At 40.3% G+C, this 15,778-nt stretch overlaps 1 protein-coding gene across 6 annotated transcripts in view; it reads right to left on the reverse strand.

Moving 5' to 3' along the window:
- The window catches only part of CUL2 (cullin 2), a 71,577-nt gene that overhangs the window by 46,069 nt on the left and 9,730 nt on the right, over nt 1-15,778 (reverse strand). For 5 of the 6 annotated variants that reach the window (XM_006063203.4, XM_006063200.4, XM_006063202.4 and 2 more), the window contains 2 exons: nt 6,788-6,928; nt 1,143-1,245 (listed from right to left, as the gene is read on the reverse strand). In XM_006063203.4, the coding sequence (XP_006063265.1) occupies nt 1,143-1,245; nt 6,788-6,906 (222 nt within the window). In that variant the 5' untranslated portion in view covers nt 6,907-6,928. Of the gene's footprint in view, nt 1-1,142; nt 1,246-2,622; nt 2,866-6,787; nt 6,929-15,778 lie in introns of those variants that run through there. The other variant, XM_025264452.3, reaches the window with a different exon arrangement.

The raw sequence follows: 15,778 nt of genomic DNA on the forward strand, positions 1-15,778 counted from the left end.
GATAAAATATAAATCCAGAAACAATTTCTTACTACAGTCATTCCTGAGTATCAGCAGGGACTATTTGTAGGATGCCCCATGGATGCCAAAACCCACAGAGGCTCAACTCCCCTACAGTCAGGCCTCCACATCCACCAGTATGGAAGACATAGACATGGAAGACCAACCACATTAAGTCAAAAAAATAAAAATTGTTCATGACTTAAGACCTAGTAAGTCTAAGTCTAGGGACTTACCCTATTTAGAAATAATAGTAAACAGATAAAACAGGCTTGGAAAAATGAGCTTTTCTTCAAAGGTTAGAAGGGAACTATCATAGGATCAATTGTGCTCCACTTATTACCCTTTGAAAAAGGCCTCATCCTAGTCATGTGCAGGGTTAGACAACTACACAGTTTATGTTACTTTATCTCTATTTTATAGATAAAAGAACTTAAAGTTCAATCCAGGTTAAGTGAGGCAGGTTAAGTGAGTTGCCCAGAGTCACAGGGCTAATAAAAGGTGGTCAAAAGTTTCTAGCTCAAACAATAAATGATCTCATCCAGTTCCTGATAAGATCACTAATCCGAAATAAGTTAGAAATGCTGCCATTAGCTAAATACTGCAAATTCGTTAATGCGTATACACGGATCATCAAGTCTGTGATGTTTCCCTCGTGTGCATGGCACACTGACCGAAATAACTGGTCACGGGGAGCTCCTGTCATCCTTTCTCATTTGCCATTCTCCTTTTTAATCCTAGGATTTTCAAGACCTTACATAGGATATTAAGAGCCAGCTAAAAGGTTGATTACAGAGATCCACCAAGAGGTGGGGAAGGGACAGTAAAAACAAAAAAACCTGGTTCTACAAACACCATCCGAAGAACATGTGAGGACTTGATTTCAAGTTGAACAAATCTTGATTTGAAACTCTCCTCACTTACTAGTAGCATGACCTTGAGCAACTAAACTGATTTCCCTTGGAGAACCTAACCACACAGTGCTTGACTCATAGCTCTTAAATACATTTTAGAAAAATGCTATTTAGGAAACAAAACAAATAACCTTAATTTGATACAAGTTCTGCACTGGAAAACAGTGAACTAGTCAAATAACTATCTAGCCATAAACACACTTACATCATGTATACAGCAGTCCTTACCTTGTGCAAATGCCGTACATGATTTTCCAAAAAAATTTTAGTTTCTGTATAAAGTCTTTCTCCAAGGGGTTCAGGATAGGCCACACATAAAGCATAGATATCTCTAGTTAAATTGTTAAGGTTTTCATATTCACATTACTTTAAAACAAATGAGATTTAACTCAAGTTTGAACTCAAGTTAAAAAATGGAAAACCTTTATTTCACTCTTCTAGTTTAGGATTATATAGATACATACAGAATGAAGGGCACTGACCCAACATGTGACGGGACAGGACCACATAAGGTTAAGTCACATACCCCACAAATGCTTTGTAAAAAATTAAGTGCTAACATATGGGGCTGCACAATTTTCAGAGGAGAGTGGTGGGCTTTTTTTTTTTTTCAGTTTCAAAATATGAAAGATTTATCACCGCTAAAATTTCTACTTAATATCTGAGTATCAGAAGTCAACCTTATACTCCTGGGCAAAACAACAGGAAAAGGAGAGAGACTGGCTGTAGAACAATTAGGAACACAGGTCTTTATTTTTCAAAATAAAATTTTAAAACTAAGATTCCAAGTTTGCTGTTTGCACAGACATTTTTTTATTTCAGGGGAGGAGCAGAAAACTCATGATCAGGTGAAGAGTAATTGGATCATCTTAGATCAAACAATAAACATTTTAGAAATATCAATAACTGAAGGGACTTTTCAAGGATGCTAGCTATCTCAAACCCATTTCCAAACTAACAAGTAACTATATATTCTGTAGAATAAGAACACATTTAATTATTCCATTTTAACTTATGCTCATTTTCTCTTGTCATCTTCTGTGACCAACTCCTTCTCTTCTCTTTTTACTCATTATTTTAGTTAAAATAGCCTTAAAAGTACCTAAGTACTTGCCTAGCCCAACCTCATTCATGCACAAGTAACTTTTAACACTTTTTAAAGTTTTTACTAAGATTCCAATCAGAAACAGTTCATGATGTTCCACATGCACACACACAAAACTTAAAAGAGACTAGTTCAATAATAAGCTCTTCAAAGGCAAAATCCATTATCAATTATCATCTAGATACAATGGAAAGTACAAGAAATCAGATGTTAGAAATCTTGCATGAAGTCTGTGCTCCATCAATGATTACCAGCACAGAGTCAGTGGGTCCCTTTACCGCTGAGTACCAGTTTCCACATCTATTATATCTGCCCCACCGCTTCTGATAGGCGTGTTTGGGGCACCAAATAACACTAAAAATGTAAAAGACCTCTGCAAACTATGAAGTCTTCTAGAAAAGTTACCATCATTTTCTGTATCTGTAGTGACTAGAACACAGACAGCGTATCGAATGTTTCTTACTGACAACTGCAACAGTAATGAATTCAAAGAACTTCACTGCTCCTGCACCAACATTCGGTTTAATATTAACAACTGGGTTAGGCACTGACAACAAGTTGAATCACTCTTATGAAATCCCAGCCTTTCTAGAGCACACACACCTTGTTCAGTGAGGCAGCCATCCTTCAGCCCCAGGGCACTGCTGGAGGGGGCAGCGAGCAGGAGACGACAGGAACCTTCACCCACGTAATACCTTCACGTCTCATCTTTCCTTTAGATGGAAAGAGTCTCTGGTTCCTGCAGGGTCTCCTCTGTCCATAAAGCCTCCTATAGGGGCGCTTCAACCCAGAGACCAGGCCTCAACCCCACTCCCTTCCTTCATGTGGAATATCCCTGTGGTAGGAGGTGAAGGCAGGTCAGCAGTCTGCCAGGGCTGCCCCCAGGCCCCCCCGGCCACGGTGCCTGGCAAACACTGGGCAGAGCTGGTGAGACAGCCACCCACCCCTCTTCCCAGCTACCAGCGGCTGAGGGTTCCTAGAGACCGCTTTAACCTCCCAAATACTAAGAAGCTAAAGTGCTGGAATGCTGTGGGTTTTTTTCCAGAGTATATATCCTGGGTGCTGGAGGTCACACTGCGTTTTTACCTCTATAATATTATTAATGCTATAATGTACATATAATATACATGTCTGCCCTCTTAACACAGGAGGCAGCATGTCAGTCTCAATCTGAAGGTCCTGAGTTTGAACCTCAGAGAGGGCAGATCACTCTTTCAGGGCTTCCCTGATAGCTCAGTTGGTAAAGAATCCACCTGCAACACAGGAGACCCCAGTTCGATTCCTGGGTTGGAAAGATCTGCTGGAGAAGGGATAGGCTACCCACTCCAGTATTCTTGGGCTTCCCTTGTGGCTCAGCTGGTAAAGACTCCATTTCCAATGTGGGAGACCTGGGTTCAATCCCTGGGTTGGGAAGATCCCCTGGAGAAGGGAAAGGTTACCCACTTCAGTATTCTGGCCTGGAGAATTCCATGGATTGTACAGGTCAAGGGGTTGCAAAGGGTCGGACATGACTGAGCAACTTTCACTTTCATATACATACATTATATTCAATTCAGTTCAGTCCCTCAGTTGTGTCCGACTCTGCAATCCCATGGACTGCAGCACTCCAGGCCTCCCCGTCCATCACCAACTCCCAGAGCTTACTCAAATTCGTGTCCATCGCGTCAGTGATGCCTGCAACCACCTAATCCTCTATTGTCCCCTTCTCCTCCGGCCTTCAATCTTTCCCAGAATCAGGGTCTTTTCCAATGAGTCAGTTCTTCACATCAGGTGGCCAAAGTACTGGAGTTTCAAGCTTCAGCATCAGTCTTTCCAATGAATGCTGTTACGTCGCTTCAGTCGTGTCCGACTCTGTACGACCCCATAGATGGCAGCCCACCAGGCTCCCCCATCCCTGGGATTCTCCAGGCAAGAACACAGGAGTGGGTTGCCATTTCCTTCTCCAATGCATGAAAGTGAAAAGTGAAAGTGAAGTCGCTCAGGCATGTCTGACTCTTCGCGACCCAATGGACAGCAGCCTACCAGGCTCCTCCATCCATGGGATTTTCCAGGCAAGAGTACTGGAGTGGGGTGCCATTGCCTTCTCCATTCCAATGAATAGTTAGGACTGATTTCCCTTAGGATTGACTGGTTTGATCCAGTCCAAGGGACTCTCAAGAGTCTTCTCCAACACCACAGTTCAAAAGCATCAATTCTTCAGCTCCCAGCTTTCTTTATAGTTCAACTCTCACATCCATACATGACCACTGGGAAAACCATAGCTTTGACTAGACAGACCTTTGTCAGCAAAGTAATGTCTCCGCTTTTTAATATGCCATCTAGGTTGATCATAGCTTTTCTTCCAAGGAGCAAGTATATTTTAATTTCATGGCTGCAGTCACCATCTGCAGTGATTTTGGAGCCCAAAAAAATAAAGTCTGTCACTGTTTCCATTGTTTCCCCATCTATTTGCCATGAAGTGACAGGACCAGATGTCATGATCTTAGTTTTTTGAATGTTGAGTTTTAAGTTGACTTTTTCACTCTCTTCTTTCCCTTTCATCAAGAGGCTCTTTAGTTCTTTCTCAGATCTCTGCCATAAGCGTGGTGTCATCTGCATATCTGAGGTTATTGATATTTCTCCCAGAAATCTTGATTCCAGTTTGTGCTTCATCCAGTCCAGCATTTCTCAAGATGTACTCTGCATATAAGTTAAATAAGCAGGGTGACAATATACAGCCTTGATGTACTCCTTTCCCAATTTGGAACCAGTTTGTTGTTCCATGTCCAGTTCTAACTGTTGCTCCTGACCTGCATACAGGTTTCTCAAGAGGCAGGTCAGGTGGTCTGGTATCCCCATTTCTAAGAATTTTCCAAAGTTTGTTGTCATCCATACAGTCAAAGGCTTTTGCATAGTCAATAAAGCAGAAATAGATGTTTTTCTGGGACTCTCTTGCTTTTTTGACGATTCAGCGAATGTTGGCAATTTGATCTCTGGTTCCTCTGCCTTTTCTAAAACCAGCATGAACATCTGGAAGTTCATAGTTCACATACTGTTGAAGCCTGGCTTGGAGAGTTTTGAGCATTACTTTACTAGCATGTGAGATGAGTGCAATTGTGCAGTAGTTTGAGCATTCTTTGGGATTGCTTTTCTTTAGGATTGGAATGAAAACTGACCTTTTCCAGTCCTGTGGCCACTGCTGAGTTTTCCAAATTTGCTGGCATATTGAGTGCAGCACTTTCACAGCATCATCTTTTAGGATTTCAAATAGTTCAACTGGAATTCCATCACCTCCACTAGCCTTTGGTCATAGCGATGCTTCCTAAGGCCCACTTGACTTCACATTCCAGGATGTCTGGTTCTAGGTGAGTGATCACACCATCATGGTTATCTGGGCCATGAAGATCTTTTTTGTATAGTTCTTCTGTGTATTCTTGCCACCTCTTAATATCTTCTGCTTCTGTTAGGTCCATACCATTTCTGTCCTTTATTGAGCCCATCTTTGCATGAAATGTTCCCTTGATATCTCTAAATTTCTTGAAGAGATCACTAGTTTTTCACATTCTATTGTTTTCCTCTATTTCTTTGCACTGATCACTGAGGAAGGCTTTCTTATCTCTCCTTGCTATTCTGTTCTTCTTTGGAATTCTGCATTCAAATGGGTTTATCCTTCCTTTTCTCCTTTGCCTTTTGCTTTTCTTCTTTTTACAGCTATCTGTAAGGCCTCCCCAGACAACCATTTTGCCTTTTTGCTTTTTTTTCCTTGGGGATGGTCTTGATTACTGCCTCCTGTACAATGTCAAAAACCTCCGTACATAGTTCATCAGGCACTCTATCAGAACTAATTCCTTGAACCCAATCCCTTGAATCTATTTGTCACTTCCGCTGTATAATGTAAGGGATCTGATTTAAGTCATACAGGAATGGTCTAATGGTTTTCTCTACTTTCTTCAATTTAAATCTGAATTTGGCAACAAGGAGTTCATGATCTGAGCCACAGTCAGCTCCCGGTCTTGTTTTTGCTGACTGTATAGAGCTTCTCCATATTAAGTATAGTATATATATGTGTATGTATATAAATTTTTTTAAATAAGATTGCTTTCATGTAGAAATGCAGGGCAGCAGGTTTTAGACCACAGGGAAACCACCTATTTGTTTTCATATACAACCCCTAACTCGCAAATGCAGACAACCCAGGTAAGAACCGTTCCCGCCTCCCCGGCGCTGAATGTGCTATGTGCTCTCTGCCTGCAACACTGCCCCTAGGTCTCTGTGTGACCTGCTCCCTCCCTCTGTCCTAGTCTTTGCTCAAGTTTTATCACCATCCTCAGAGAGACCTTCCCTGACCACCATCTGCAGAGTCGCACACACACTCCAGCCACACTCAGACACTTGCCCTGCTTCACTCCTCCCCACCGGACCGCCCCAATACTTAACCTGTTATGATTAATAGAAGCACTGGCATGAGGTTTCCTTTACATCTGTTTAATGCCTATCTCCTTCAGAAGAATGAAGGGAAAGTGGCTTGTTTTGTTCACAGCTGTACTCCCAAAGCCTGAAGCGGTGTCTGACATATGCTAAATCTCAGGAAAGTATTTGTTGAACAAAAGGTTATGGAAGATTGTTGACTGCCACATACAGGCAATAAACTTGGAACTGTGAACAATAATACATTTGAAAATAGTTATACTGGAAAGTTCTTCCACTTAGGAAAGCTTAAACCTGTTTTCAACAAGCTTATGAACCCAGAGTGCTGACGGGCGCAGGCGTAGGTGCCACCAAAGGATACGAGAAGCGGTCGTTCCACGTTGCTCTCTCCACGTACTCCAACATGACCACAGCTTTGATTGTCGTGAGGAGTTTGTTCCAGGTTTCATCAAAATCCACTACTCTTGGTTTCAAAGACATTGTGCAAGTTTAGTGTTGAAATCTGTTAATTAAAGACAATGCTAACATTAGCATGAATTACACGGGGTCAATCATTTGTCTCTAAAACAATCGCATCATTAGGCAGCAGGATGCAGGAAGGCGTGAGAACAGAGCCTGACGCGCATGGTAAGAACAATCAACGTTGGCTGTCATCTTTTCATGCCTGTCCAGACAAGGAATTCTTCAGAATGTTTGTATTCACTACAAACCCTAAGAAATAGAGAGCTTTTAACACAAATTATTTATAATTCAGGGTGGTCCAAAGAATGAGAAGCTTCACGTGCTGACAGAAAGAAGCTGGGGCTCAATGAGCCAAAAAGTTAAACTCCAACATAAGAAATCCACAGCAGATACTCAGTCAAGACAAAAAGGCTTCAGCCCCAAATCCTCGTGGTTTGCACTCCTTAAACTGGAGACCAAGCCCATATATGAGGAAACACAAAACCATTAAAGGGTGTCTTTTCTTAAAGCATCAGTTTAGCTGGATTCCAAATCCTTCTCCATAACACAGCAGAAGAACAGAATTAAAAGAAAAACCTTGTAAAGCCACATTTAATTGCACAAGGGAGCATTTTTCCTGTGCAAGCCTTCACACCCTCCCCGAAGTTTTCCCTCATTACCAGGACTGTGAAGCACCAAGTTAGTCCTGTAGCTAGGGCCAAACAAGGAGGAAACATTCTTCCTCTTTGTGTCCCACTGTAGGGAAAAAAGGAGGTAAAGAGACAGCAGGGAGAAGGCAGGATGCATAGAGAGAAAGGAAACGAGACAAGAGACCAGTTGCATGGTCCACGAACTGGAGGAGGCCCTGGGCCCTTCTTACGTGGTGAAGAAAAGAATTGCAGAGGGGTCCAGGGAACAGACTTCAAGAGAAGAGAAGAAAATGAATCAGAGAGGTCAAACAAAAGCCCAAAGAGGGTGTGCCACACTGAATCAACTCTCTTCCGTCAACAGACCAGGCCTTAAATTTCCTCTAACTAGCAGTAATCCCTGTGTGTGTGTGTGTGTGTATTGGGGGGAAGAGGGGGACCTAAAGCTCCAGTTTTAAATCAGAAAATTAACCTTAACTTCTCAAGCTTTTCACACATCCTATCTGTGTGGGATTTCTTAAATCCTTCCATTCTCGTGCAACCCCATGAAAGCTCTGGGGTCAGGCCCTCAACAGTTCCAGTTTGCATTCATCTTTTATTTATCAAAACAGTACTAATAACTGTTAATACTTATACAGTACTTACTATGAAAGTAAAAGTCACTCAGTCGTGTCTGACTCTTTGCGACCCCATGGACTATATAGTCCATGGAATTAATTCTGCAGGCCAGAATACTGGAGTAGGTAGCCTTTCCCTTCTCCAGGGCATCTTCCCAACCCAGGGATCAAACCCGGATCTCCCACATTGCATACGGATTCTTTACCGGCTGAGCCACAAGGGAAGCCCAAGAATACTGGAGTGGGTAGCTTATCCCTTCTCCAGCAGATCTTCCTGACCCAGGAATCGAACCAGGGTCTCCTGCATTGCAGGCAGATTCTCTACCAACTGAGCTATCAGGGAAGCCCATACTTACTATGAGCCAAACACAAATCTAAGTGCTTTATATAAAGTCACTTAATCTTCCCAACAATCTGAAGTAGGGCTCACTGTTCCGTCCATTTTCTGGATAAGAAAACTAATTACGTGGTGATTAACAAACTTGCTTAAGGTCACAGAGCTATTTATTGATGGCATCAGGATTCAGACCTGCGCTGGTACCCCTGCCCTCAACTGCCATATACAACTATGTGCTGTGTGCTCAGTGATGGCCGACTCCTTGCGACCCCATGAACTGTAGCCCACCAGGTTTCTCTGTCCATGGGACTTCTCAGGCAAGAATACTAGGAGTGGGTTGCCATGTCCTACTCCAGCAGACTTGGGAACATCCATGCCAGGCATTGTACTAGGTGAGGATAACAGTGGTCAACAGAGTTCTTGACTTTCAAGGAAGTTAGACTCTTGGATCTGGCATTCAGCAACAAAAATAACCTAAACCATAGAGCTGACCATGTCACTCTGGTACTTAAAGCAGCTTGAGATTTTCCACTACGGATAGCATCTGGTTTAAGCTCATTGGCAACAGGATCATCAAGCTTCCATGATGTGACCTTGGACTGAAGCCCATCCTCACCTTGCTCTTCTCATGGGACTCCTTTCCTTGGCATCATAATCTGGAAACTTCTTTGCTTAGAGGTCACTGAACACAACAGGCTGATTCACAAACACTGAGTGTTACCGTGATTGCTTTCTGTACCTAAAATTCTTCTCTTCTCCATGCCTCCTCCTTTCAATCCATTCACCTAACTCCTACTGCTCTTTTAGCCTTGGCCCAGAATATTAGCTTTTAGGAAATTTCCTGGGCCCACTTAAGCTAGGTAAGGTGTCCTCTTCGTGTAACTTGAGAATTCTCTTTAACTGCTATTAGAGGATTAACCTACCCTCAGCCAACTCGATGGACATGAATTTGAGCAAGCTCCAGGAGCTGGTGATAGACAGGGAAGCCTGGCATGTTGCAGTCCATGGAGTCACAGAGAGTCGGACACGACTAAGCAACTGAACTGAACTGAGCCACGATTATCTGAGTGCTTCCTCAGGGTAGGGAGACTACTGTGTAACTGTGTACCAAAAAGCTATCACTGTTTGCTTCACATTCCATTCCTCCCCCTGTAAGAATGGGATCATACCACACACCCTGCTTATACATTATTATAATGGTTGCATCAATTACCTTTTAGCTTTATTCAAGTTTTAGCAGAATCAGACTGGCATTGATTTCTCTGTTGAGAACAGAGAGAATGGGTTTATGTACAGTGATAATCCACTCTTAGATGGATGGAAAATGTGAACACCAAGGTGAGAGAAGCATCAGCCCAGGGAAATACACTAAAAACTAAAAAACCAGTAACAGGAAGTATGCTTTATAAAACAGTCGGTTAGCTTCTACGCCTGCCCAATAGAAAGCTCCTTTATTTAAGCTCCTTAAATAAAATGTATGTTCCTTCATCTTATTTAAATTGTTTAAATGATCATTTACTCATGGAGAATTTATACAAGGATGTAAAAGAGAGAGGGCAAAGAAAGAAATGTTATGACAATAACATTTATGAAATTTTCATTACATTTGAAAATGATTCATAGATTAGATTTTCTCACTAGGAGCACCATTTCTAAGTATCGTATGGCTGTTAATAATTACAAAAGTGATTTATATAAACACAGAGCTACCATGTGACTCAGTAATTCACTCCTATGCAAGAGAAAACATGTCCACACAAAAACTTGGACATGGGGCTTTCCTGTGGCTCAGTGGTAAAGAATCCACCTGGCAATGCAAGAGACTCCGGTTCGATCCCTGATCCAGGAAGATCCCACATGCCACGGAGCAACTAAAGCCCAGGAGCCACAACTACTGACCCTACTTGCCACAACTACTGAAGCTCAAGTGCCCTAAAGCCTTGCTCTGCAACACAAAGAAGCCACTGCAGTGAGAAGCCCAAGCACCACAACTAGGGAAAAGCCCACACAGCAACAAAGACCCAGCCCAGCCAAAAATAAATAAAATAAAATAAAAAAACATAAAAACTTGGACACAAATGTTCATAGCAGCATTTATTCATAAAGGCCAAAAAAGTGGAAATCACTCAAATGTCTATCAAGTAAAAAATGGATAAATAAAATGTAGTACATCCAATGATTATTCTGTAATACAAAGGAATGGAGTACTGATAGATGCTACAATATAGATAAACCTCAAACACATACTCTGTGAATAAAGTTGGTCATAAAAGACTGCCTATCACTGCCTATTCCGTTTACATGAAATATCCAGAAAAGACAGATCAGCAGACACAGGAAGTATTTTAGTGTTTGCACAGGGTTACAGGACCTGGAGAAAAATGGGAAGTGACTGCTAATTAGGTGATGAAAATGTTTTAAAACTGATTGTCATCATGTTTGCACAACCCTCACATGTGCTAAAAACCACTGAACTGCACACTTCAAATGAGTACACTGAATGGTATGTGAAGGATAACTCAATAAAGCTGTTAAGACACTTAAGGTGAAATAACCGTACCAAAAATTTTGGAGCAATTTAATGTGGAGGGGAATGTAGGGGAAAACAGGTACATTTACATGATTGCAAATTCTGAAATCTCAGTCTCCTTCTCACTCCTATGCTACTGTTACCAGGTCCCATCACTAGCGGGATCTATTATATGTGTCTGGGAGTACTTTATGCATATATGTTATTATTTCCCCTTTTTACATAATTGAATATAGAGATGGTCTTTCTTCACCTGTTTGATATAAATGGCATCACACCACTTACTTAACAATATATTCACTTAACAGTACATTTGGAAAAGCATTCCATATTAACACATAAGGATTTCTTTAATCCTAATAGCATTTCTTGGAGAAGGAAATGGCAACCCACTCCAGCATTCTTTGCCTGGAGAATCCCATGGGCTGAGGAGCCTTACAGGCTACAGTCCATGGGGTCGCAAAGAGTCAGACACAACCGAGTGACTAGGCAAATGGCATTTCACTGCTTGGCTGTACTTGGATTCATTCTATTGTGTTTGATATGATATGTGATGAGTCCTCCAAAATTAAAGTACCTAGTTTAATGTCAGTATTTTTGAGTTAAAATAGTTTTTTAAATGGATTAGTAAGTTCTTTTCACATTGACATCAACAAAGTTTTCTTCTAAAGATACTGTTAACACAACTTAAGTTACAATTGCTACAAATACTTATAAGAAAATTACAATTTATCATTATCCTTACTGTTCATTAAATACCTTCTGAATTCCTCCTATGTGATACATATTATATATACAAACATTACTAACCATCAACCTGCAAGTCAGCAAAATCCAGACTACAGGAAACTACTGGATAATCAGATTTCTTCAATAAATTATGCACATACATAAGATAGAGAAAAGAAAATGAGAGTGAGAGACATTTATGGAGTAGAAATTAAACTAAAATAGACTGAAAAGGCACATTTAATCTACCATAGTATGACTGTTCCTATGTGGATCTAGATTTATGCTCTTTTTTAAAATTTATATTTATGATAACCCTGGAAATCTGAAAACACTGAGGGGCTATTTCATGACCTTAAAAATATTTTTTATAACAATTATGAGAGCTTTAAAAATGAGAGTTCTTATCTATCAAAGACACATCCCAAAATACTTATGAATGTAATAAATGCTGTCTGAGACCTACCTCAAAATTAAACAGCTTCTTTATGTACTGATTGATAATTGTTGAGAATGAGTGACAAGTACATTAGGCATTATTAAACTATTCATTCTCTGTATATGTTTGCAATTTTTCAAAGTAAATGGGTTTAAAAAAAATCTTTACCATCATCATTAACAGTTCCATAAATATGAGGAAGAGTGGGGAGCACATAAATCAGAATCAGAAAGTTATTTTTAAAAGGATTATTCATCCAAAAGATCTAACATTCAATTAATATGCATTCTAGAAAATCAGAATGAGAGATAATTATTCAAGAAAAAATACTGCAGAACTAATGAACATTAGTTTTCCAACTTAGAAGGGCATGTTGAGTACCCAGAATATTTGATTTTAAAAATAACAAGGCACCACTTTTTGGCATACTAAACCACTGAGGATAAAGAAAGGAGTTTATAATTTTTCAGAAAAGAAAAAAGTCACAACAGACTATAAATTATATCTAGATTTACAATTGCAACACTGGATGCTGGAGGTAATGTAAAGCAATGCTTTCAAAATGCTCAGGGGAAGATGACTAATCACCTAGAGTTCTCTATCCAGAGTGGTATCAAATAATGTACATGAAATCATTTTATTCAGGAATCTATTGGAAGATATCCTCTATCAGGAGGAAATTAACAAACCAAGAAAGACTTGGGATCCCAGAAACAGAGGGATCTAACACAGAAGAGAGAACAGGAATTTTTCAGGACAGAAGCTTGACAGATTTTAAAAAACAACCCGTCTAAACAGACACAGAACAAAGGGCTCCAGGAGGGTTCTTTCCAAGAAAAAAAAGACGGAAGGATACTTCCAAACTCATGTTACAAGGCCAGCATTACCATGATTACCAAAGGACACCACAAGAAAAGAAAATCTAGATACATATGTATGTATGGCTGAGTCCCTTCGCTGTTCACCTAAAACTTTTATATTTGTTATCAGCTATACCTCAATATAAAATACAAAGTTTTTAAAATAAATAAATAAACAAAATGGGTATCAAAATAAAAAAAATACACACACACCAAAGAGAAAAGAAAGCTAAAGGCCAATATTCCTGATGAACATAGATGCAAACATCTGCAAAAAAAATAAAAAAAAATTTAGCAAGCCAAATTCAACAACACATTAAAAGGATTGATACACCATGATCAACTGTGATATATTCCAGGGATACAAGGTTCAACATCCACAGATCAATCAATGACATTAATAAAATGAAGAATGAAAAATCACATGATGATCTCAACAGATGCAGAAAAAGCATCTGTCAAAATTCAACATTCATTTATGATGAAAGCTCTCAACAAAGTGGGCACAGAGGGAATGTACCTCAACACAATAAAGGTCATATAAGACAAGCCCACAGCTAACATACTAAACAGTGACAAGCTGCCTAATAACCACTTAGGCAGTTTCTATTAAAGTTAAGCATATACTTTCCATGGGATCCAGCAACTCCATTTCTGGGTAGTTACACAGGAGAAATGAAGACATACATTCACAGGAAAACCTAAACACAAATTTTTAGAGCACCTTTATTAATAACTACCAAAGTGCACAAACCAAATATCCCATCAACTAGTGGATGGAAAACAAAATGTGGTGAATTCACACAACAGCATACTATTCAGTATTAAAGTTGGACAAATCACTGATATGTAGACAACAACAGATGATTCTCAAAAGCATTATGCCAAGTGAAAGCAGACATGCTCATTAAGCTACATATTGTAATGGTTGCTGAAAAAGTCAAAAATACAAAAACATACATCAAATCACTGATTGTCAATAGACTCAGGACAGATACTTGACTAGTTTTCTGACAACAAACATTTTCTAATCAGTTACTAGTTCTAAGAGAATAGCTAGGTAACCCAAGCTAAAGACAAAAATCAAATTGATAAGTTATATAGATTTCTGATAGCAATGTTCTAAAATCTCTTTTCCTTTTCAGTTTTTCTCTTCACACACCTACCTCACTCCCCAGAACACTAAAAGAGAGCCCCTGGAGGAGGAAATAGCAACCCACTCCAGTAATCTTGCCTGGAGAATCCCATGGACAGAGAAGCCTGGTGGGTCCATGGACTCACAGAAGAGTTGGACATGACTGAGCAACTGATTATGCACAAACACACTAACATTTCCTTTCTCCCGAGAATCTTAACTTTGAGGTATAGATGCTGAAGGAGCTCTGAAGCAACATGGTACCAGCCCAAAGTGTTAACACAGCCTGACAATGTGCTATGATATGTTAACACAGCCTGACAAAACTCCCACCCCAACAATGTTTGAAAGAAAACAAAGTTGCCAGCAATAGCAGAAATACAAAAGATATAATTTTGCCAACATCAGATGGATTTTAATATGGAGTGATACTGTTTTTCACTCATTTTTCAAACAAAGAAGTGATTTGGATAATTACACTTCAGCAGGTAAGGCAGTAACAGCATCTCAAAACATTCATTTTAAGGACAGAACTGATGCTGGTACATAATTAAATATTTTATTTGAAGCACAAACTATTTTAGCAAAATGTATAACCATGTTCAACATAATGATCAATATGACTACAGCTTAATTACTGATAAACATTTCAGTTGCCTTCCAAAAGTATAATTATCAACAATGTAAATGGTTAAATACTTAATGTCTTTTTTATGTAAAAAAAAAAAAAAAAAAATTAAAAATAAATAAAACAAAAAACCTATCAAATTTAACTTTTTATTTCAGTACTGATCATTCCCAGCAATAAAACTCTGGCATTCCAAAAATTATCAAAAGAATCAGTTCAGTTCAGTCGCTCAGTCATGTCCGACTCTTTGCGACCCCATGAATCGCAGCACGCTAGGCCTCCCTGTCCATCACCAACTTCTGGAGTTTACTCAAACTCATGTCCATCGAGTCGGTGATGCCATCCAGCCATCTCATCCTCTGTTGTCCCCTTCTCCTCCTGCCCCCAATCCCTCCCAGCATCATAGTCTTTTCCAATGAGTCAACTCTTCGCATGAGGTGGCCAAAGTATTGAAGTTTCAGCTTTAGCATCAGTCCTTCCAACGAACACCCAGGACTGATCTCCTTTAGAATGGACTGGATGGATCTCCTTGCAGTCCAAGGGACTCTCAAGAGTCTTCTCCAACACCACATTTTATAAGCATCAATTTTTTGGCATTAACCTTTCTTCACAGTGGGGCTTCCCTGGTGGCTCAGAGCTTAATGCGTCTGCCTGGAATTCAGAAGACCCGGGTTCGATCCCTGGGTCGGGAAGATCCCCTGGAGAAGGAAATGGCAACCCACTCCAGTACTCTTGCCTGGAGAATCCCATGGAGGGAGGAGCCTGGTAGGCTCAGTCCATGGGGTCGCCGAGAGTCGGACACGACTGAGTGACTTCACTTTCACTTTTCACTTTCATGCACTGGAGAAGGAAATGGCAACCCACTCCAGTGTTCTTGCCTGGAGAATCCCAGGGATGGCGGAGCCTGGTGGGCTGCCATCTATGGGGTCGCACAGAGTTGGACACGACTGAAGTGAGTTAGCATAGCATAGGTTGGTCCTAACCTTCCT

This window comes from Bubalus bubalis, chromosome 14 (genome assembly GCF_019923935.1).
Source record: "Bubalus bubalis isolate 160015118507 breed Murrah chromosome 14, NDDB_SH_1, whole genome shotgun sequence".
NCBI lineage: Eukaryota > Metazoa > Chordata > Mammalia > Artiodactyla > Bovidae > Bubalus > Bubalus bubalis.